At 38.5% G+C, this 24,865-nt stretch overlaps 1 protein-coding gene across 2 annotated transcripts in view; it reads left to right on the forward strand.

The window, feature by feature from the left end:
- The window catches only part of LOC136863877 (calmodulin-like protein 4), a 49,742-nt gene that overhangs the window by 21,878 nt on the left and 2,999 nt on the right, over positions 1-24,865 (forward strand). For both annotated transcript variants that reach the window (XM_067140258.1, XM_067140259.1), the window contains exon 4: positions 10,789-10,971. In XM_067140258.1, coding sequence (XP_066996359.1) covers positions 10,789-10,971 — 183 coding nt within the window. The remainder of the gene's footprint in view (positions 1-10,788; positions 10,972-24,865) is intronic.

A 24,865-nucleotide genomic window follows, 5' to 3' on the forward strand; every position in this document is an offset into this window, starting at 1 on the left:
AGGGAAATGTGGAGTGAGGTAGTTTCCCGTTGCTTTCTTAACTGGGCCAGAAGTTGCTATTACATCTCATTCTCTCTTCTCGCTGTTTTGGTTTTCCCAAATAAATAAATGCCCGAACCAGATATCGTATCAATCCCAATTGCTTTCCTAGCTTTCATCTTAAAAAAAAATTCATTACTATCATAGATACATCTCAGTACTTCACCATTATTAGTCATCTCTTCAACATGGACATTTTCCTTATATCCAAATATGAAATGAAATGTCGTGTGGCTTTTAGTGCCGGTATATCCCAGGACGGGTTCGGCTCGCCAGGTGCAGGTCTTTATATTTGATGCCTGTAGGCGACCTGCGCGTTGTGATGAGGATGAAATGATAATGAAGACAGCATATACACCCAGCCCCCGTGCCATTGGAATTAACCAATTAAGGTTAAAATCCCTGACCCGGCCGGGAATCAAACCCGGGACCCTCTGAACCGAAGGCCAGTACGCTGACCGTTCAGCCAATGAGTCGGACATATCCAACTATACTTACATAGTGCTGACTGAATACCTGTCTTCTGTGACACTCACCTTATACATTAATGATCCCTGGAATCTGTTCCTGCTTAAAATACCTATACATGACCTTCCATTTTCACTAAAATTTACCCTACTGCAGTTTATATTTACCATTTACCTGGCTGCCTTTGCTAAGTTCGATGTTATTAACAGAAAAAAAGAGTTATAGATTCACCTAATCAATACATCATATATTCATTCAAATTCTTAGATAAGAACTTTGAATGATTACATGAGTGAATTTTTATTAAAATTAGGCTTATTTCAACTATATCAATTATTATTATTATTATTATTATTATTATTATTATTATTATTATTATTATTATTATTATTATTATTATTGTTGTTATTATTATTATTATTATTATTATTATTATTATTATTATTATTATTATTATTATTATTATTATTTGAATTATTTCAATTCAGATGTTTTGATTAGGTGGATCTATAACTCTTATTTCTGTTAACAGTCATATCCATTAATACGTGCCATAACATCAGAATCATTGCTTGTAAGTTCAGTTTCCCAGTAAGCTCCTTCTGTCTGTCCTTACTTCCACAATTATTCCTAGCTCTGCTTCTTTCTAACCTTTAAGCCGTTCCTTATCTCCTTTTTTCTTATTAATAGAGCAAGTGGCTGTGCAGTTTAGGTCATGTAGCTATCAGCAGCCCAGAAAATGTTTTTTCATGGTTTCCCATTTTCACTTAAGGCCACAGCTGCTTCCTTCCCACTCCTAGTCCTTTCCTATCCCATCGTCCCCATAAGACCTTTCTGTGTTGGTGCGACGTGAAGCAGATTGTAAAAAAAATAATGTATTTCTCATTATGGTAGAGTGAGTCTCTATCACGCCTTACCACCTTCAAAGGTACATACTTGTTTCCATACTCTTCAACAATTGGTGTAAACCCATTCCATAAGATGGGTGGGGTTTTTTTTTTTTTTTTTTTTTTTTTTTTTTTTTTTTTTTTTTTTCCACTGATCATAATTACTTTTTAAACATTTCCCCATGCTGCTGTTTTCAACCAAATGGTACTTCTTTTACAACCTTCATTTCTATTGCTTCATAGCTTCATAATCATGTACAGGGTGGTGCACAAAATGTCATACATAGAAAATGGTTTATAAAATGTGTAAATCTGGGTTCAGAACCATGTCCTTTTGTGGACAAAAACCTTATGCCATGCGTGCAGGCGTACCGTGTTCCATTTATACAGCATGGCGGGCAAAGGACTTGTGAACAGAAGGTGAAAACGTTGTTTTATGCAGAAATAAAGAGTGTAGCTTGGACTCAGGAAAGGTTTTATGTTCATTTTGGTACCCAGTGGGCTCCGGCGGTGTATATACTGACCATACAATTTTAAACCGAAGGCAATATTATGGAGAGAAAATGGCCCCGTCTCAAGCTGGTCTACTCACCGGAGAATATTGCTGCTGTGAGAGCGGCCATGGCTCGGAGCCCCTCCAAATCTACCAGAACTGTCTGTATTTAGCTGGGAATCTCTTGTCGGTCAATTCAGAGAACACTACTGTCTGAACTTGACCTTTTCCCATACAAAATGACATCACATAACGTTGCATGACAAGCAATGGTGAGTACAGTTTGCTGTGTGGGCTATTGCAGAGTGTGATCCTGTACTGCACAATACATGGCTCAGTGATGAGGCATATGCTTATCTCAACGGTGCTGTGAAAAAACAGAAATGTCCAGTTTTGGGCTAAAGACTGGCCTGATCATGTGCTCGAGGTTGAAAGTAATGTGTTGCGAGGGCTGAAATTTCCAATCATGGAATTATTGGGCCAATCTTTTTCAATAACACAGTCAACAGTGTGCGTTACAGGGACGTGTTGCAGAACACTTTCCTTCCACAGATCTTTGTAACAAAACTACCAATATAGACACAAGGTTCATGCAAGATAGAGCTTATTTGCACACAGCAAATGCTGTTTTGGACTTCTTGCATGAAATTTTCGGGCACTGTGTGATGTTCCATCGATATCCCAAACGGTTTCAGTGCAGTTTAATCTGGCCACCACATAGCCCTGATCTTAATCCTTATGACTTCTTCTTATGGGGATATTTAAAGGAGATAATTTACAGACACAAACCAGAAAATGCACTCCAATCTCAAACGGTCATTCTGACTTTTTCTCGAGGGTTGTGTGAGGACGTATCCTACTGGTCACAAACGTGCAGGTTTGTCTCGAAGCTGTTATACGCCGAGAAGGTGGGCTTATTGAACATGTCCATGCACATTTTAGGGAGTGTTGTAGTGTCATTTTTTATTAAATATGTTATGTATTACCGGGCGAGTTGGCCGTGCGTGTAGAGGCGCGTGGCTGTGAGCTTGCATCCGGGAGATAGTAGGTTCGAATCCCACTATCGGCAGCCCTGAAAATGGTTTTCCGTGGTTTCCCATTTTCAGACCAGGCAAATGCTGGGGCTGAGGTCACGGCCGCTTCCTATCCTATCCCATCGTCGCCATAAGACCTATCTGTGTCGGTGCGACGTAAAGCCCCTAGCAAAAAAAAAAAAAAAGAGTTATGTATTAAATATTGTATGAACGGTTGCCAGTATATGACGTTTTGTGCGCCATGCTGTATATCATCTATCACTTCAATTTTTCTATAAAGCTCATCTGGTTTTATGAGCATGATGTCTAGCTTATTTTTCCCTTTAGTAGGTTCCATCACTTTCTGATTTAGCTCTCCTTCCCAGATTGACTTCTTTACCATTTGTTAGTCATGCTTTGTCATTCGCATAAACTTCCCAGTTAACATTTGGTAAATTGAGATCACATGCTACAATCATGCTCCTTTTTGTTCCATTTCCCACATAACTAGTTATCTTATCAAATGAATCAGCATCATCGCCACCCTTTGCAGGTCTGTACACCCCAAAAACATAAAGTTGCCTGTTATCTTTAGAGATGAGCCTTCCACCTGGAATTTCATTTTTCTAATCCTTAACTTTTTCATTTGTAGCATACTAATTCTTCTTTCATAAGATGAGTATTTTCCCTCCTGTCAGATCTATCCTGTCTCTACAATAGACATTCCAGTTCGAGGGGAAATTTTCCACATCCTTAATATCACTTCTTAGCCATGATTCAACTCCTAATACAATTTCTGTTCCTTTCCTTACAATACTCCTACAGCTTAACACTGAAAACTTTTTTCATCTTGATTTGACTTTCAGCTCCCTGTACTCTCATTAGCGCTTCCTAGTCAACCCTGTTTTCTTGAATATACCTCCATATAATCCTTTGAAATGAACTTCCGAACTTAAATGTACCACTGTGGTTGAAGTGAATGCCTTATCTCTGAGACTCCGAAGTTCATGCCCTAAAAAACTAAGAAATATGCATGCAAATATGCTGTTAAAAACTTGAAAATATGCCACTAAAAATGCACTATTAAAATGAAAAAATGGCAGTAGACAAGTCAGGTTAGTATTGATGATAATAATAAACTTACATTTATTCCTTCGAGGTTGAAGCAGAAATGGTCCCACTTTCAATGCTGAGTGATGAATTGCAGTTCACAGCCATCGCTTTGCACAACGGAAAAACATCGTCTGTTGTCTCTCAAAACACTTCTGTAACATGAAAAACTTCTTTCCACATCACAAGATGTTATTGGGGCATATTTAAATGATAACTGTTCCACAGAAAGAGGCAAGTCTCTTGGTGTGACAGACGGTTTTCCTTCGAGAATGCCTCGAATATCGCACAACTGTTTATATCCAAGATTTTTGAAGTTGCATAATTTAATTTTTCTTTCACTTTTTGTCCTATACTACCAGGAACAGAATTTAGATTTGATATAGTTTTTTCAAAAACAGTAAATATTCCTTTAAGGGAGATCCTGCAGCTTCCAGTGACGTTATGGCGGTTGACAAAAAAGAAAAATGGGCATTATAAAAACAAGATTCTCTTCTAACTCAATGCCTGACAGAATATTTTGCACTGTTTGTATTGATGCAGCTTCATGTGAGTCCAATGAATTAACAACCTCTTTGAATACTTCTATGTGCTGAGCATAATACAAAGCTGCATACATCTGTTCCCCATCGTGTTAACACTGGCGCAGGAGGAAGTGGAATATTGGGTGCTGTTGATCTAAACAACTTGACTCTTGAAGGAGATTTAACAAAAAATTTCTTTGAACAGGCCACAAATCGATCTACCAACGGGAAAGAATTGCGTATTGTCTCAACAATGCGTTTAAGAGCATGTGCCAAAAAAGTTATGAATTAAGTTAGGAAAAATGCCTTTCTGTGATTGTCCTGATTTTACCATATAAGTACCTGCGTCGGTAACAGATAAAAGTAGCCGGTCGTATTTCATTTTGATGTTTGGTGACAGATGAGGCGTTCAAAGGTAGTTTAGTTATGTGTGACACACATTTCATTTGCCTGTAAAGAAAAGAATAGTTATACATGTGTAAAACATGAACGTCAGCAATTCACAGAGGTTATGTTGTAGAATTATGTTTCACTGTGTTATAAGAAGTGTAATATAGCTTATATAAATGTATTCGGTTAGTCTTTTGTGTATTTTCTTTTGATTTATTGTAACAACACAGGTAATATTATGTTCACAATCAGCTGTTCTTGTATCTTGAATAGAAAACAACTCCTTGAACTGAGATCAAAGATTTTAATCAGAGAAATTTCTCCATTCACGTTCATACAACAAAAAACCCGAGTTTGGCGTGAACAGAGATGAATTTAGTTTCTAAGATCAAAGGGTTTATGCAATCGGCCCTAGTATCAACAAATCTCACACATACTTTCCCATATATTCATTCCATAGTCTCGTTTTAATTCCCAATTACCCTCCAGTCAGTATACAGATTTTTATTGCAACTACTTGCAGACAGAAAAAGCAAGCAAGATATTGTCTAATAAGAATAGTTATGCTACAGTTATAAACTGCAGTTAAACTTATCAAACACTCGATTCTACTTACGGTGCTAATACTACATTCAATTGCTCACACACATCAACCCGTACACAACAAAACATTCTTCAAGGAGTGCAAGATGTGCACTCGTCATGCCCTCTAGGGACGTAGGCCCTACCTAGGTGATTACTCTTAGAATGGAGTTTCATAACTGATCTGGGAGCCATTTTTGCGCTCGTGTTATTCATCTCAGCGACACCGAAAACGATGGATTCTACATTAATATTTCACACCCCTTTCAACCCCACTCTTAGGGGTGCTATTCGGGATGAACTTGACTTAAACAGCATTTTGAGTGTCATGGTTCATCTCAGTGATCCCGAAAACTATGGATACGACACTAGTATCGGTCATTTTCAATTACTTTTACATTTTATCCTCTCCCCTTGGGCTGGGAAGGATGTCCTGCCCCCACACTATTTGATAAAAGTAGAAATAAGTTTTAAGGAACACATCATAATCTTCACATACTGTTGGGTAGGCAACCCGCTGTTCGGACTTGTCTTCCGGTTTGCTTATCTTCCCCTATTTGATTTTTCACCCCTTAGTGCTGAACTACCAATCAGATTTGGTTCAAACTACTTCATAATCCCTTTCACATGTAATAAGAACAAACTGAAAATTTCAGCAAACTCGGTCCAGTAGTTTTTGAGTCTATTAGCTTCAAACATACCAACATCCTATTTTATATATATAGAAGAAGAAAACATAAAGGTCCAGTAATACTGCCTTGAGGAATTCTCCTATTAATTATTACAGGGTCAGATAAAGCTTAGCCTACTCTAATTCTCTGAGATCTATTTTCTAGAAATATAGCCACCCATTCAGTCACTCTTTTGTCTAGTCCAATTCCACTTATTTTTGCCAGTAGTCTCCCATGATCCACCCTATCAAATGCTTTAGCCAGGTCAATCGCAATACAGTCCATTTGACCTCTTGAATGCAAGATATCTGCTGTATCTTGGTGGAATCCTACAAGTTGAGCTTCAGTGGAATAACCGTTCCTAAACCCGAACTGCCTTCTATCGAACCAGTTATTAATTTCGCAAACATGTTTAATGTAATCAGAAAGAATGCTTTCCCAAAGCTTACATGCAATACATATCAAACTTACTGGCCTGTAATTTTCAGCTTTATGTCTATCACCCTTTCCTTTATACACAGGGGCTACTATAGCAACACTGCATTCATTTGGTATAGCTCCTTCATGCAAACAGTAATCAAGTACTTTCTTCAGATATGGTACTATATCCCAACCCATTGTCTTTAGTATATCCCCAGAAATCTCATCAGTTCCAGCCGCTTTTCTAGTTTTCAAATTTTGTATCTTATTGTAAATGTCATTGTTATCATATTTAAATTTGAATACTACTTCAGTATTAGTCACCTCCTCTAGGTGGACATCCTTGTAACCAACAATCTTTACATACTGCTGACTGAATATTTCTGCCTTTTGAAGATCCTCACATACAAACTCCCCTTGTTCATTTATGATTCCAGAAATGTCCTTGGAACCTGTTTCTGCCTTAAAGTACCTATACATACCCTTCCATTTTCCACTAAAATTTGTATGACCTCCAATTATGCTTGGCATCATGTTATCTTTAACTGACTTCTTTGCTAGATTGTTTCCTGGTAAGTTCCTTCAATTTCTCCTTCCACAGCCATTTCTAACTCTATTTCTTTCCAGTGTGCACTTCCTTCTTAGTCTCTTTATTCTCTATTATAATAAGGTGGGTCTTTTCCATTCCTTACCACCTTTAAAGGTACAAACCTTTTTTTCACATTCCTCAACAATTGCTTTAAACCCTTCCCAGAGTCTGTTTACATTTTTATTTACTGTTTTCCACCATCATAGTTACTGTTTTAAACTCCGTCATTGCTGCTTTATCAGCCATATGGTACTGTCTAATAGTCCTACTTTTAAGACCTTCCTTTCTATCACATTTATTTTTAACTACAACAAAAACAGCTTCATGATCACTGATATCATCTATTACTTCGGTTTCTCTAACGAGCTCATCTGGTTTTACCAGCACCATGTCCAGGATATTCTTCCCTCTTGTTGGTTCTATCAAAGAGTGTTGTTTGACAGCAAATTGTTATTTGTCCCCCATATACAAAAGATAACTTCATGAGCAATGTCACTTCTCGGTTTGTTGTATAGATTTTCTGACATCACCGATGTCCACGCCCTCCGAGCCTACTATGTATCTTGCATCCTACCGATTATTGAATTCGCATCTCCTATTTGGTCTACCTCTTCACTCACTAATCTGAATCACATAGACCGTGTGCAGTCATTCTTCTGTGCCATTGTTAGAGCCAGAGTATCTGATTGTCGAAACTTGAGCAGTAATCAGATGCTAGATAAGTTAAACCTTCGCCCGTTATCTAATCGCAGGAAACTAGCCGACCTTAGATTACTATATAACGCTTTTAACGGTTTATTTCTTTCTCCTTAACTGCATCCTTCTTTTCCTTACGTTCCAACTTGCAAACCAGGACTAATCCGCCCCTTCATATTCTGCATTCCCGCCTCTCTCTCTCGTTCAAAGAAGTTTATTTATCCGCATACCAACCCTCCTTAACTCTTTATCTTCTGACAGGAACTTGGACGTTTTTTCATCGTATGCCTCCTTTAATCGATTCTTCCTTAACTTAACCTAGTTTATATTCTCTCTTCTCATTGCTGTCTTCTCTTTTGTACACAATGTAATATTTATTTTTTGTTGTACTATACCATTAGTTATGTGTTATATCTGTATTTATCTTACTGTGCTTAGCTATAAGTTCTTCTCTTCATTTTACGTTCAATCTTCAATTTTCCTCGTTGTTTCTTTTGCCTTTATGTTGTGTTCTTAATTGTTGTGTCTCTATTGTTATTTTGTTAGTTTTTAATCTTTTCCTCTATTTTTATCATTAGATGCTTTTTCCTCATTGTTCTTCCACTTATTTTTTTATGTTTGCCTTGTGCTACTCCACTGTAAATATATTTTTCCTTTGCCGAACTCTGTAATTCGGCTTCTCGCTGTTTTGGTTTCCCCCCACCCCCCACAAAAAAAAGATTCGGCTATCCTTCCCATATTAACTTATTTGCCATTTGTTGGTCATGTTTCCTGTTGTTCGCATTACCTTCCCAATTGACATTTGGTAAATTGAGATCTCCCGCTACAATCACGTTCCTTTCCTTGTCATTTCCCACATACCTGATTATCTTATCAAATAATTCTGAATCAGCGTCAGCGCTACCCTTTCCCGGTCTGTACACTCCATAGACATCAAGTAGCCTAATATCTTTAGAAATGAGCCTTACACCTAGAATTTCATGTTTCTTGTCTTTAAATTTTTCGTAGCTTACAAATTCTTCTTTCACCATTCCTATCCTGTCTCTACGATATACACTCCAGTTAAGTGAGAAAATTTCTGCATCCATTAATCATTTCTCAGCCATAATTCAACTCCTATTACGATATCTGATAAGTATATATCTATTAAATTACTTAATTCTATTCCTTTCTTCACAATACTTCTACAGTTCAACACTAACATTTTTATGTCATCCCTAATTGACTTCCATATCCCTATACCCTTATCACTGCTCCCTAGACCACCCTGTTTTCCCAAATGTACCTCCCTTATCTTTTTTATTTTTTTATTTTGCTAATGGTTTTACTTCGCACCGACACAGATAGGTTTCATGGCGACGCCCTTATCTTTGGTATGCTCATTTTTGTATCTTTCTTTAAACTTTGTATATGCAGTAGAGTTATTCATTCAGCTTACAAGTTAAAATTAATTTGAACAACTCTATATAAAGAATTCTGTGGCAACAATTGTGGTTTAAGTGACATTATCAAGCTTGGTGCAAATTACATTTCTGAGTGGGTTTATTTTTCCTAAGGTTTCTGCAAAAAGTGTGGTCAATATCTTTTTAAGTATATGTCTTTTCACGAGAGTTTAATTCTTATGTAAACATGGTATGTCCACGCCTCCACCATGTAAAGTGTTGCGATTCGCTGAGCGTGTAGTACCGACCTCCACCCCGTCAACGCCTCGCGTTCGGATGTACGGGGCTGCGCATCGCATATGATAATAGTGCGAATATCTGAACTTCTGTTCACTTAGTTTATTGAACACATTCACAGTGCACTGCCTATGGTCACTTCTGAGCGGTTTTCCTCTTTTGTGCTTCACTACACACGATGGTCCTCCCTCTTGCTCCATTTCTCTCAACTGACACTGACTGCTGCTGCAAGATGCAACACCTTATCTCCACGCTGTACAGCTTGGGACTTTCGCTCACTACGAGAAGACATCCTGTATTACACCATGCCTTGTGCCTTCATTTCTCGTTATTTAATCACTATTTTATATTTTTATAAAAAACATCTATGTACCGGTATATATGACTACCATATTTTTATTTGATTATGTACTCTTCCAAACTCTCTAAATGTAATAAACTAAAATAAAATAAAATTAATTCCACGTTCTACTTTTCTTTGAGCTCGCATACAGTCGAGTGAGTGCGACGGTTGCTTCTCCAATCAACTACGTCTCTGTCTACATGCAAAGGCAATGTGCTCCGCCTATTTGTTTACATCAGGATTAAACTCTCGTGAAAAGCGGTATAGCTGTATTTTTATTCATAATTCTTGCTTCGAATGCTTTCGCTGGGTAGATTTTAAAAATTAATGTTACAAGTGAACTAGTACAAGGAAATGAAGCTCACCTGAATTAATAACATCTGAACTCAAGATTACTATGAACTTTGCTATGTCTTGCAAGGAAGTGTGTGGAAGTGTGAAAAAGGACCTATTAAAAGATGCTGAAGATTTAGCAAAGTGCTAGTAAAATGCAGTTGATTAGTTCATTTCAAATTGTATTGTTTCACTTTTTGAGTTCCCATTCTTTGTATGTTAGAATGGTTGGTATTAAAAACAGTTGTTCTGTTGCATTATGTGCTAGGCCTTCAGATTTCATATTCTCTGATTTCTGTAACTGAATGCATATAACTGAAAAATGTTCCTTTTCATTCTGCAAGAAAACTGTCAACTCTCATCTTATGTGTTCTGTATTAGTTGTAAGTTATATAATATCTTTGCCACATTCAGTGGAATCATTTGTAATTTTTAGAAAATATACACAAGCTTAGCATTCCTGTTGATTATATGAAGTATCATTAAGCTTTTAAAAAAAATGAAAAATCTTAGTTTAATGAAATCTTGTGTATTGTTTGGTGGATGTACAGGTGGAAAAATGTCTTTTGCTGATTTCCTGGAGGTGATGCATGTCCACAGTCAGGCGGAAGACCTACCACAGGAGGTAGTTGATGCATTTCGAGCAGCTGACCCTGGAAAAAAAGGAGTAATTCCTGCTAGACAGTTGCGGCACATGCTGCTGCATTGGGGAGAACAGCTGAGTGTAAAGGAAGGTAAGTTTTACAGCATATCTACTCTCTGTCTCATAGATTTGAGACTCGACATGAACAGCCTATCCACATGTGTATAGTGCTCCTGACGTTTGCAGAAACATTTGCTACCTCGTCCTCCACTGCATTACAGAACATTAAACTATTACAAGATCACTTTGTAAAAATACATCTGAAAAAAGATACTACACATTAAAAGAAATCTGCACCACCCCTGTGTGTCATTTAACTGTTTTGCTATCTTGGCCTGTTCTACGCAGACCAGACATACAACACTTATGACGTTAGTAAACGTACTTACAACTGCACGTACCCCAACTCACAGGCACAATGCCGCACTGAAATGGGAAGCAGTTGTAGTACTAGTGTGGAAGCATTAGAGGAGTGTTTTAAGGAGTGTAGTGTGCGGGTACAATGGCACGACATGCAGTGTCAACATGTAAATGTGTACTCATAATCTCATTATGTCAAGAAGGATGATCAATGAGGGCAGTTGCTAGACATGATGTGGTTCGAGCATGGAAGTGGCACAAGGAGACGGGAACTGTTGATGACTTGACTCACTTAGGTTGTTCAAGGGCTATGACTGCAGTGGTTGACCGTTACCTTTGAATTTCATCTCGGAGGAACCCTGAATGCAATGCCACCATGCTGAGTAATGATCTTGAGGCAGCCACAGGTCACTGCGTTTCAACTTAAACGGTGAGAAACTGGTTCCCTGAGGCACAACTTCACTCTTGATGCCCATGACGAGGCCCCGCTCTGGGACATCATGGGGCATGGTACATATGGGCCTAATACTGTGTTGTATGCTCTCTCCAGAATTGGCATAAATTTCTTTTCACCCATCGGTGCCACATAGCCTTGTTCCTAACGATTGTTGGCAGTGTGTAGGAATCATTCTGGTCGACTTCACGTGTCAGACACATTGTAGAGCACGTGCATCAAGTTGGTGGTTCCCTTAAGGTTTTCAGGTGGCATTATGTGGGGCCACGTCATGTCATACGTCATACAGAGTAATGTTACAGCTGTACGACATGAACGATGTCCTCTGACCCACAGTGACACCGTATCACTTGCATTTTGGAGGAGAATTTGTCTTAATGGATGATAATGCACTCATCCCTTGTGCGATTCGTGTTAATGACTTCCTTCATGATCACAATATTGCTAGACTAGAATGGCCGCTGTGTTACCCAGACATGAGCCCTTTTGAAAATGCCCGGGTTGAATTAAAGAAGGCTTTTTTTTTTTTTCCTTTCCTAGTTGCTTTACATCGCACCGACACAGATAGGTCTTAAGGTGAAGAAGGCAGTTTATGGACATCACATCCCACTATCCATTCAGTGAGATCTATGCTGAATCACCACTGTGGAGTGGGACAATTTGAATCAACATTACCTTGGTGAACAAGTGGACAGTATGTCAAGTCGAATTCAGGCATGCATGAATGCAAGGGGATGTGTTAACAATATTAAAGGTGCTGATATGAGCTGCATTTGGTAACTCAAATTGAGAAAGCAGAGCTGTATTGTTGTAGAGGCTCTCATTTCTTGTTTTGTTGGGTGACAAATCACACTTGTACAGTACATCTGTATGTCTCTCCTTTCATTTTCTTTTTTTGTAAAGAGTCAGGAACTCTTTGGTCTGAGGTGATGCAAAACTTTTTTGGTGTGTGTGTGTGTTTTTTTTTCCAGAGAGACTCCAATAATGCACAAGCACACAAATTGATCAGTCATAACAGTGCTACTCTTGAGGAAATACTTGTCAATACTGCAACTTGACAGCACTTGGTGGGGGTTGTTCTAACTCGTTAACAGTCCCCCCCATCTCCCGCAGTTTTTTGTTACTATAACTACAGTAGAGTTCGATTATTCGACCTAAATGGGACCTGGAGTACGACGAATCACCGAAAATGTTGGATAATCTATATAAATAAAATTGTTCGTGTCTGTTTGTTTGTCTGTTTGTCTGTTCCACCATCACGTCGAAATGGCTGGATAGATCTCAACCAAACTTCATATTTAGAGTATACTCATCCCGGGGAAGGTTTCGATATGCATATCATTTTAAAATCTTTGAATACACGGGGGGTTTATAGGAAAACCAGAATGGTTTTTCCACCATCACGTCGAAACGGCTGGATAGATCTCGACCAAACTTCATATTTAGAGTATACTCCTCCCGGGGAAGGTTTCGATATGCATATCATTTTAAAATCTTTGAATACACGGGGGGTTTATAGGAAAACCAGAATGGTTTTTCCACCATCACGTCGAAACGGCTGGATAGATCTCAACCAAACTTCATATTTAGAGTATACTCCTCCCGGGGAAGGTTTCGATATGCATATCATTTTAACATCTTTGAATACACGGGGGGTTTATAGGAAAACCAGAATGGTTTTTCCACCATCACGTCGAAACGGCTGGATAGATCTCAACCAAAATTCATATTTAGAGTATACTCATCCCGGGGAAGCTTTCGATATGCATATCATTTTAAAATCTTTGAATAGACGGGGGTTTATAGGAAAACCAGAATGGTTTTTCCACCATCACGTCGAAACGGCTCGATAGATCTCAACCAAATTTCATATTTAGAGTATACTCATCCCGGTGAAGGTTTCAATATGCATATCATTTTAAAATCTTTGAATAGACCACAATGGTTTTCCTCCATTTTCTCTTATGCTATTGATTTTCTGTAAACTTCGTTTACCGTACGTGAAACGTCTCTTCATTATAAACAACGTTCGTTATGTTCATAATTTACCTTACTCTTTACATGACGGAGAAATTTACAATTTTCTGCTGGTACCATGCTCTGCATTGAGTGACCGACAGACCGACAACGAACCTACAGGTTACCATGGCAACGTCTCTGACTGCATGCCAGCAAGGAGGTAACGCATTGCCATCGTTGGATGTTATAACCGCCTTCGAATAGATTAAGTAATAACACCATTAGTCATCTTCTTCTTATTTGTTTACCTAGGAATCAATGGACCTAAATTTCTCCTCTGTTACCGCTTTATTATATCCATAACTCACACTAGCATAATTTATTGAGGGGCATTTGATTTTCCAATACATTAACTTGGCATTTACATATTTGTCGTTATCCGGCTGTCCTCAGTTATAATCCATTTTCTATTACTTTCAACTTTCTTAACTGTATTATTTTCTTCCTTAATTACGCCGTATGTACGCGAGTGCTACAAACTACTGGATGTATTTCCACCAAGACTCATATTTAGAATACACCTGTCCTTGATAGGTTTTAGGGCAAATATTGTTTCTAAATCCCTGAACTGACTGGGGGTTTATACGAAACCGAAACAGTGATTTTGCACTTCCACAAAATATACACAACCAACTTTAATTTATATCTACCTGCCTTGGTAGAAATTAATTTCTAAACCTTTTTTCTCATGTGCATCATTTCGATACGAGGATTAATAAGGGAGATATCATTAACGGACCGTTTTTTTTTGTACAAGTCCCATCGGACTTAACTCACAAGCGGGTGCGTGTAAAGCGTATTCTTTACAACTTGAAAACTACTGAAGACATTTGAACCAAAATTCATATTTAGCATCCACCTGTCCAAAGGTAGGTTTTAAACGTAAATAACATTTCATGTTCCGGAATGGACTGGCGGTTTATAGGGAACCGAAATGGTTATTTTACTCTTCCACAATATATACAGAACAAGACCAACCTGACTGGAAATCGACCAAACGTGATGGAATTCCACCTCTAAACCTTTTTTTCATGTGCATTTTTTCGTCAGGAGGATTAATAAGGGAGATATCATGAATGGTCAGTTTTGCAGGTTAAGTCCAGCGGACATAGCCAAAAAGGTGTTTTACATGGAGCAGATTCCTTATCTATATAAATCAAATCGTAACGACTGTCTGCCTCTACACTGACTATTTTGGCGAAATTTTCGTACAGCTTTCCGTTTAAGGGGTAATAATGACCATCTGCATAATTTTTGGTTTAGTTTCCTGAAAGTCCTAATTTTTACCCGCCTCGCCCAAAATCCAGATTGCGGCATAATCTGCCAGAAGAAAAAGAAGATAATTGAAATTTGACAAAATTATACGTTTTAGCCTGTAACGAACGGAAAACATCCAAGATCATTAAATTTTTCACTTTTTATCCCCGAAGAATATCGAAATATGCAGGCAATTTTAATGATGGTGCAGAGCTTCGGAAATTCCTATCACATAACAGATTGCACAATCTCCGTTCAATTTGGAATGATCTACAACCTTGGTCTTATGACTTTTTGCCGTATCTGTATCCCTTTTACGTTTGGTTTTTCTCTATTAATGGATGTTAAGTCAATTTGGAATTTTCACATGCATAATTCATACCTTCGATTACTTATATGAAATACAGAATCATCAAACTCTTCACGAAAATTGGCCCACCCAGTAGCCATATATGAGCCAAATGCTATGTATGTAGCTGTCACATAATTATCCGAAAATTAATGTAATGTGAGATAATCTTACAAGAACGTTACCCTGTTCCACGTTTCTAACTCAATCTGACCCAAGAATAGATGACATATCATAGGACCAGCCATTTAGGCCACTAAATCTGGCGTGTCTTATGGTATAATCCTTTGTCGATATGACATACGTTTAGTAGCAGTTAATCTGTAAATGAAGGTCTTCAATATTGTAAACACGCATATACTTTCGTATGTCGATCTATATATATTCACTGATGTCGATTTGTAGCGATCGAGAAAGGGTGGGTCTGCTATTGTAATCAGTACTCCCCACACCGACTTTGACTGGCGGTATGAAAGGGTTCCTTCTCCAACTCCTGTGTAACTGTCATTAGTAAGGAAGGTCTACAATTGTAATGAATAGTTCACTTCTCGATTTGACTTGCAGAAGGCAAGTGAGCATGCAGTTTTGTTTAAAACTCCCCTACCCGATTGTGTTTGGCAGTAGGCAAGGGTGCCCGCCATTATAAAGAAATGTCCTCATCTAAAATGTGACCGGCATTAGGCATAGTGGCCTGCTATTTTGATGGAAACTCACCAACTTGGTGTGACTGGCAGTAAGCTGGCTGGAAGTAGGACAATGGGCCTGGCATTATAATGATAACTGCACAACTCAATTTCGAGTGATAGTAGGGTAATTGCCTGCCATTATAATAAAAACTGTTATCTGTCTGGAAGTAGGAAAGGGGGGCTGCCATTTTAACGAAAACTCCCCAAATCTATTCTGTCCGCATAGTAGGCAATGGGGCCTGCAATTATAATGTAAACTTCCCAACTCAATTGTGAATGGCAGTAGGCAAGTGAGCCTGCCGTTATATCACAAATCCATAACAAACACTTTACATTGGAAACAACGTATGGGGACCTCCCCATGCTCTTTCTCGGATAACGCTAAGAGACATGCAATTTTAAAACAATCTTATTTACTGCATGCACACTATTTACTTCGATATTCGAATACAATGTAGAATACCGTAGCGAAGCACGGGTACATTCGCTAGTAGAGAATAACTTTGAAAATGAACTAAAACAAACCGGACCGGGCGAGTTGGCCATGTGGTTAGGAGCGCGCAGCTGTGAGCTTGCATCTGGGAGATAGTGAGTTCGAACCCCACTGTCAGCAGCCCTGAAGATGGTTTTCCGTGGTTTCCCATTTTCACACCAGGCAAATGCTGGGGCTGTACCTTAATTAAGGCCACGGCCGCTTCCTTCCCATTCCTAGGCCTTTCCTCTCCCATCGTTGCCATAAGACCTATATGTGTCAGTGTGACGTAAAGCAAAATAGCAAAAAAATTAAAACATACAGAAAGGCTATACTGTATTACTATGTTTTACGGTACTCTACTTATTGACTTAACAGTTCAATTGTACAGTAGATGCAGTATTGAACGAAAACATTCCAAATGTCTTACGAAGAGAAACTTGTCAGCAATGTCTGCTGATTCACGTTTTCTTGGTGCGAGATACCGCCATCGATGATAATCCTTCACTATGAGCCATCGTTTTCTCCTTTTATTCTACAATGGCTCGTTCTTCTACTTCTTCATCCTCATTTTCGTTAGCATTCACAAAACCAATAATATCAGGGTCAGTTAGTTCAAACAGCTGATCTTGTGCACACCACTTACATCTGGAGTCGTAGCATCCTCACAGCCAGGATTGCAATTCAGTAAGGGAACAATGTTTTCCATGTCGTCTTGTACCATTTCCTCTCGATGTTCAACCTCACTCAACAATATGTTTCAACTTCTTCCCAAGACTGCGCTATCCAGTATGCCACATATTTCATGTTGTTTCGTTTTAACTTTTCTATCATGTCGTTGCCATTGTCCATTTTCTTTATCAGGGATGAAAGGACTTTACAAAAGAAAATATTTATAAAATCCTCCTATTGATAGGAGGATTTTATAAATATTTTCTTTTGTAAAGTGATAACCGTCAATACGGAATGAGATTCATAACTTGCAAGGGATGAAAGGAGTTTCCGCTGATATTTCCTCTTCATTGTTTCCAGCACACCTTGGTCCATTGGCGGCATAATTACGGCACTTTAGGAGGGAGGAACATGAACAGGAACATTAACAGAAATGTTTTTAAATGTCCTAAGCTTCTTTGCTTTACTGATCTTAAGCAATATTGATTTTAAGTTCCCAGTAATATTACTACAGGCAAGAACAGTAACTCTTTCCTTACTACACTTGTAGCCAAGTGCAGACGTCTTGGCATGGGCTGCAAGAGTTTTGATGGCAGTATCTTGAAATTCAGCTCAGTCTCATTGCAATTAAAAATCTGATCACCGGTTAATCCTTCAGCAAGGATTATTTCTTGAAATTCCCTTTTAAATTTCACAATCTCATCGGATTTAGCTGACAGTTTTTCTCCACAGATATTAAGCTGCCCAATGCCATATCGTTTTTTCCACCGATCAAGTCACCCTGCACTTGCAGTAAAATTAGGGTCCCCTTCATTAAAATCCTTCTGGAAATACACCACCATTTATTGCAGATTGCGGCCAGATATTGACGGGCCTTTTTCCCGGTTTCAAGTGAACCAAAGAAATAGTGCTTCACTTACTTTTTCGTACTCACATTTTTCATTGTTTTTCTAATTTTCAGTGCATCGCTTGTTGCTCTGTTAGAACACCACTTTTCAATTTCTTCCCTCTTATGTTTCCACTCTCCCACTGTAACACTTCCAATATCATAATCTGAAGCCACTTGAAGAGTTTCCCCTTTGTCCAGTCTCTTTAACCCACTCAACTTGTCTTCCACAGAAACAATCACTTTCTTCCGTTTACTCGCCATACGCACAGAGGATATGAAAACAATAACATCTGCACCCAACCAATACTACACTGAACCATGACTGAAAACTCGCTGCAACTGTCCTTGAGAAAAACCCGGTCCTACCGCATGACTGCCAGTGCTTGTCCCACGGTCGCACCCTCCACACCGGGTGTCCCAGAATTGCCTCCACCTAAAGTTCAAATTAAGCCTACCAGTGTTGGATAACACGGAATGTTGGATAAGTGAAGGTCGGTTGGGTGAGACTCTATTGTAACAAATTTCTTAATGAGCACAAATTTGTTTAAATAAATATTACTTGATCATTAAACTAAAAGGGAGGAAATATTCTATGTACACATTATTTGCACTCAATACAAAGTACATTCAAATGAAACTATTTCAGTTTTTTTAATTGAAAGGGTATTTCATTGGCAACAAACCCTCTGTCCCTGTTCCTCAGTCTGTCTTCCTCACTTCAGCATGTCTCAAGCTCTCTTTCTCTGTAAAGTTCCTTACTGGATAGTCATAAAAAAGTTTCCACCAGATAATATGTTGCTTCTCTGTTACTAAGTTCTACAATAATAGAACTTTATTCTGTATCTATAGTTTTTTTTAGAACAAGGTTACCTTTTATAAACTTATTTTTTTTTGACCAAGGGTATACAGAATTATTAGTACATGTTATGTCCGACTCGTTGGCTGACTGGTCAGCGTACTGGCCTTCGGTTCAGAGGGTCCCGGGTTCGATTCCTGGCCGGGTCAGGGATTTTAACCTTCATTGGTTAATTCCAATGGCCTGGGGGCTGGGTGTTTGTGCTTTCCCCAACATCCCTGCAACTCACACACCACACATAACACTATCCTCCACCACAATAACACGCAGTTACCTACACATGGCAGATGCCGCCCACCCTCATCGGAGGGTCTGCCTTACAAGGGCTGCACTCGGCTAGAAATAGCCACACGAAATTATGTTATGAGTGTAACAAACTACTTCAAGTATGATATTTCAATTATATTATTATTATTTTCTACAAACAACTGAAAATACAACTAGTTAAAGATATAGTGAACATACATTTCAGAAAATGTTCATTATCTCTGCAACTATTTGAGGGTTGTAGACATAATAGTAAGCTTCTAGGCTTTTGCTGTGTCAAGAAAACAAGGTCAATCTTTACGTTTCGCAGTGGACTTTGCTTCGCGTCTTCAGGATAAAATCTTGTCTGTTCACGAGGAATACTTCCCTAATAATGAAGGCTTGAATTTAAGAATGCTTTACCATTGGTCCATTGTAGGTGGTACTCTCGTTCGTCACCAGATGCCTCACTGTGCGCAGTGTGGGTGCATAATACATTTTGTACATTATCTCTTTACACTCCATTGATACTTATTCCAGGTATGGTTTCTTACACTCTGGTAGAATGAATTACCCTGTTGCACCCTCTTGCTAATCTCCATGTACAGCCTTGTATTTTGCATTAATTCTCTTCCTAGGTATTTGAAACTGTCAACAATTTCAAGACTTTGACCACCAATTTACACAATGCCTTTCCCATGTCTTTCTCTTCTTGATATCGGCATGGTCTTGCTTTTTTCTGCGCTGCTTTTCATACCATACCTTTTTCAGTTTTCTCATTCAGTGCAGCAAATTTTTTTTGTACTTCTTTTCTCTTTGTTCCCCAGACCACAGTATCATCTGCAGATAGTAATAACTTCTCTCTCTTCCCATATGCTTTGTCTCCTTTACAATTTCATCCAAAACCATCAGAAACAAAAGAGTTGACAGCACACTCCACTGTCTCAGTCCAGTTTAATTTCTTAGCTATTCCGTCTCCCCAGCCGTAGCCTGTACATTGCTCACGCAGTTGTTATACATTGCTTGCACCATTTCTACAGTTTATGTACCCAGTCTCTTTTTGACCATGGTTTATCAGACCTTCTCTTTGGGAACACTATTGTATGCCTTTGTTAGATCTATGAATGTCATGATCAGATCCTTTTCATATTTCCAATTATTTTCCATTAATTGCCTCGTGCTGCAGATTGGATCCACTTCTAAAGCCATAATGTTCTTCTTGCAACTCTCCTACCTTGTTGCCATTGATAGACATGATATAAGCTTTTGGGCTTGTGCTGTGTCAAGAAAATAAGAAAATAAAATAAAATGGTGTATGTAGTGTTATTTATAAATTTTCTACCTTGTGTTCGACAGACTGAAATATTTTGGAAAGGTTTCATTAACAAAGTCAACACTGAAAATCATGGCTTCTCAAGCCTTTCTCGTGAACAGTCGAGGTTTTCTTCTGAAGATGCACAGCAAATTTTTCTGCGAAACTTAAAGAATTTCACCTTATTTTCTTGACACTGCATAAGCTCGAAAGCCTATATCATGTCTCCTACCTTCCTTCTTATTCTCCTCTCTAATACCCTTTCTAGTATTTTTGCCACTTGTGATAAGAGCAGTGATTCCTCTATAGTTATCACGCACATTTTTGTTCTTCTTAAAGACTGGTATTATTATTCCCTTTCCCCAGTCTTCTGGCACACCTTTGTGTTTCCATATGCACTTTAATAAACTACACCCATGTGGTCCAACAGGTCCAGCAGCCTTTATCATTTCCACACTAATTTCATCCATCACTGGTGCCTTCCCCATTTTCATTTTATGGACTGCTAATTCGACCTGTAACATTGTTATATCATCCTTTACTGTTGGGTCATTACACCATATTACTACAGTCTCCCCTGCACAATTTCTCACATTCAGCAGTTTATCAAAATACTCCTTCCCCATTTTCTATTTATTTCTGGATGTGTTGTCAACTCTCGATCTTCCTCTTTTATTAGCTGTGTATAAATGCTTTCTTTCCTATTTATTCATATTGTTCTGTACAGTACCAGTATTCTTTTACTGCCAGCTCGATCCGTTTTGATCCCATGTGTATATTCTCCCCAACTTTTCTTTGCTTACCAATTTCTTCCATTTCCTTTTATTATCAAGATACTTCCTTTTGCTTTCTTCTTTATTTTTAAAAATCTTTGTTCCATTCTTGCCATGCTTTCTTCTTTTCTTTTACTGATTCTCTCACCTTCTCATTTCACCACGGTGTCTCCTTTTCTTTCACTCTCAACGATGTTCTATCACAGGGACTCTCTGTCCCACTTACAAATGTTTTTTTGAAGTTGGACCATTCAGCTTCCTCACTTCCTACTTCATTAACTGTAATTTGTTGTTTCAGCCTCTCCAGACATTTTTTCTTTACATTCTTATCTTTTAAATTCCATACTTTTATTTTACTATCTCTTATCTCCTTTAATTTTTCCATTTTGCCCACTCTGATTTTTGCTACCACAAGTCTGTGGTCTCCATCAAATGCTTCTCCTGGTAAAGCTGTTAGATTCATAAAGTATCTGCGATTTGTCATTTCCACCAGAAAGTAATCAATTTCTGATTTTATTCTTCTGTCACCCTAGCCATATCTTGTAATTTTCCTTCTGTTTTTCTTCCGAAGTCATGTGTTGCCCACAATCATTCCATTCCTCTTGCAAAACTCAAGTAGTTTCTCTCCTTCATTTCCCATATCCATATGGTCCGATTACTACTTCCTTTCCTTGTCTTTCATTTCCCACTAGTGCATTTAAGTCCCCCTTTATAATCACTTCCATATCAGTTATTTCCTTTTCTAGTTTTTCAAGAATTCCTCAATATCTTCTTCTTTGTTCTCTGTCTGTGGTGCCTACATTTGTCAAATCTTGCATGTATTCTTCCCAGCTTTTCTTCACTTAGTACCTTTTTGCACCTTTTCTTTTCCTAATACTTTCTTCTACTTTCCATTTTATTCCTATTCCATAATTACTATGCTTCCTTATTTTTCACTGCTTCTTTGACCCTTGCATTCCACTATGGGGTATCTAGTGTTATATATAAATTTTCTTCCTTGTGTTCGACAGACTGAAATATTTTTGAAAGGTTTCGTCAACAAAGAAAGAATCTTGGACCCCCTCTGCAATAATTGAAAATGGGGCCCCTCGTTTCCTGATAAGGAAAGTTTGAAGTTTATTTCGTAGTACAGGGTTGTACGAGGACGGTTTGAAAAGTTCTCGGAATCACCGCCAGATGTCGGTGCTAGAGCAACGAGGTTCCCGCGCAATAATCACACATCCTTTGTGAGTGAACACGTGGTGCGTCAGTGCTCTAGCTGCAGGAGTGTGGTAGTGATGACTCTTTGTTGTTGTTCCCGCGTAGTGATTTGTGACAGTGGAAAAAACTGAGATTCGAGCAGTGATTGAGTACTTTGTAAAGAAAGGTATGAAAGCAAAGAAAATTCATGCCAACTTTCAGAACACACTGGGGGACTCTGCTCCTTCATTTTCAACTGTTGCCAAGTGGACCAGCGAGCTTAAATTTGGTCGGGAGAGCTTGGATGATGATCCGCGTATTGGGCGGCCAAAAAGTGTTACGACCCCAGAATTTATCGCAAAAGTGCATAAAATGGTCATGGAGGATCATCGACTGAAAGTGCGGGAGATTGCTGAAGCTGTAGGGATGTCTTCTGAATGGGTATATTATATTTTAACCGAAGAATTGGATATGAAATAATTATCAGCAAGATGGGTGCCGCAGCTCTTGATATTGGACAATAAACGCACCAGATTGGAGATGTCCGAACAAAGTCTGGCCTGTTTTCAGTGCAACCAACAAGATTTTTGGGCTGGTTTGTGACTACAGATGAAACTTGGGTCCACTACTATACCCCAGAGACAATACAGCAGTCAAAGCAGTGGAAACATGCTGATTCACAACCACCAAAGAAAGCAAAGGCAGTGCGTTCGGCCGGAAAGGTCATGGCCTCAGTTTTCTGGGATGCAAAAGGCATTCTGCTGATAGATTATCTTCCTACTGGCCAAACAATTACGGGGCAATACTATGCAAACCTCCTGGACCAACTACAGGAAAAGATAAGCGAAACAAGGCCTGGTTTGGGAAGGAAAAAGGTCATCTTTCATCAGGACAATGCTCCGCCGCACACAAGTGTTATTGCCATGGAAAAACTTCATGAACTGGGGTATGAATTGTTGCCACATCCACCTTATCTGATTTGGCACCATCAGACTTTCATCTATTCCCTAAGCTGAAAATTTTCCTCGGTGGATGGAGATTTTCTACAAGGGAAGAACTGACAGCTGAACTGGAGAGGTATTTTGCAGGTCTGGAGGAATCTCATTTTCGAGATGGGTTCAAGGCATTGGAACATCGCTGGACCAAATGCATTAGTCTACAGGGAGACTACGTTGAAGAATAAAAGCAGTTCCACCAAGGTAAGATACTTAATTCTAGTACATTCCGAGAACTTTTCAAAGCACCTACGTATATTATTACAGGGAACGACGACGCAATGATAAAAATAATTACATAATTCAGTTTTGAAATCTGAAGGAATTAAAATTAATACACTTAAATGGTATTATAGTAACCAAAACACACTGATCGTCACAATATTAAGAAATAATCTCATTCCTAGGACCAAATAATTTACAGCTCAACCGTCCATCAAAAGCCTACTTAGCCACACTGACTGTCGAGGGTTATAATCAGGTTCGAAACTTCAGTATTTGGAGTTTTGAGATAAGCAGGATGTCCTTATCTCATATTCGCTGACTACTGGGTTCTCAGAACTGGCTAATTACTTCAAAAGCGTTGTTGAATGGAGTGGCAGCAAGGGATGGTTATTATTGGAACAGGTTGGGAAACCCACATTATTTTAGAAATAACTACCGTACTCCTATTGATGAGAAAGCTCTGCACTACGATGGCTTAAGTTTGGAATAACCCTCTGTAATACAAATAATACTGTGTTGTGTGCCGTAGCTTTATCATTATGTAAAATCACTCTTCATGTACTGAATTAAGAAACAGTCATTGCCTCCCCCGCCCTGCGGGGTATGCGGGGTCCTTATCAGCGCCACTGGTTGGAGGAGCTGCAGTATTTTGGAATACAAGTACCCATTACAGTAAACATGCAAACTGCAGGGAAGTACTTGGTACTTGAAAACTGCTGTGGGGACAAAGTACTTTAATGTTGCAGTTCATTTTACTTTTGTCAATGGCATTATGTCCTTTAGACATATTGAAATTGTACATATTAGTAAAATGGAACTGTTACATACTACCAATCACATGTTGGATCCATATTAACAGTTGAACTTCTTACAGAATTGTACAGAATTATTTGGATTATCCTCATAGTCAATACTACAATATTTACATCCAATTAAGAGAAAACTTTACATAGACATGTTTCGACCCCGTATAGGGTGATCCTCAGTAGGACGTATATAATAAATTAAAAACAACAGACGTGCAATATAAAGTGTTAAAAAGTTTTTCTTAAAAAACGTGATGAAAATTAAAACTGTGAGGTGATGATCGTAAAAACAGTCTTGAGGTGGATGCCTTTTTTTTCAATGTTTTCACTGTTCCCTGATGTAGTTCAACTGATTTCTGTACACTGTTGGCTTAGTTGTTATGTTCAGTCATATGCTGATATACGTAAGTTTTGTCTTAATTGGATGTAAATATT

The sequence above is a fragment of the Anabrus simplex genome, chromosome 2 (genome assembly GCF_040414725.1).
Source record: "Anabrus simplex isolate iqAnaSimp1 chromosome 2, ASM4041472v1, whole genome shotgun sequence".
Taxonomy (NCBI): domain Eukaryota; kingdom Metazoa; phylum Arthropoda; class Insecta; order Orthoptera; family Tettigoniidae; genus Anabrus; species Anabrus simplex.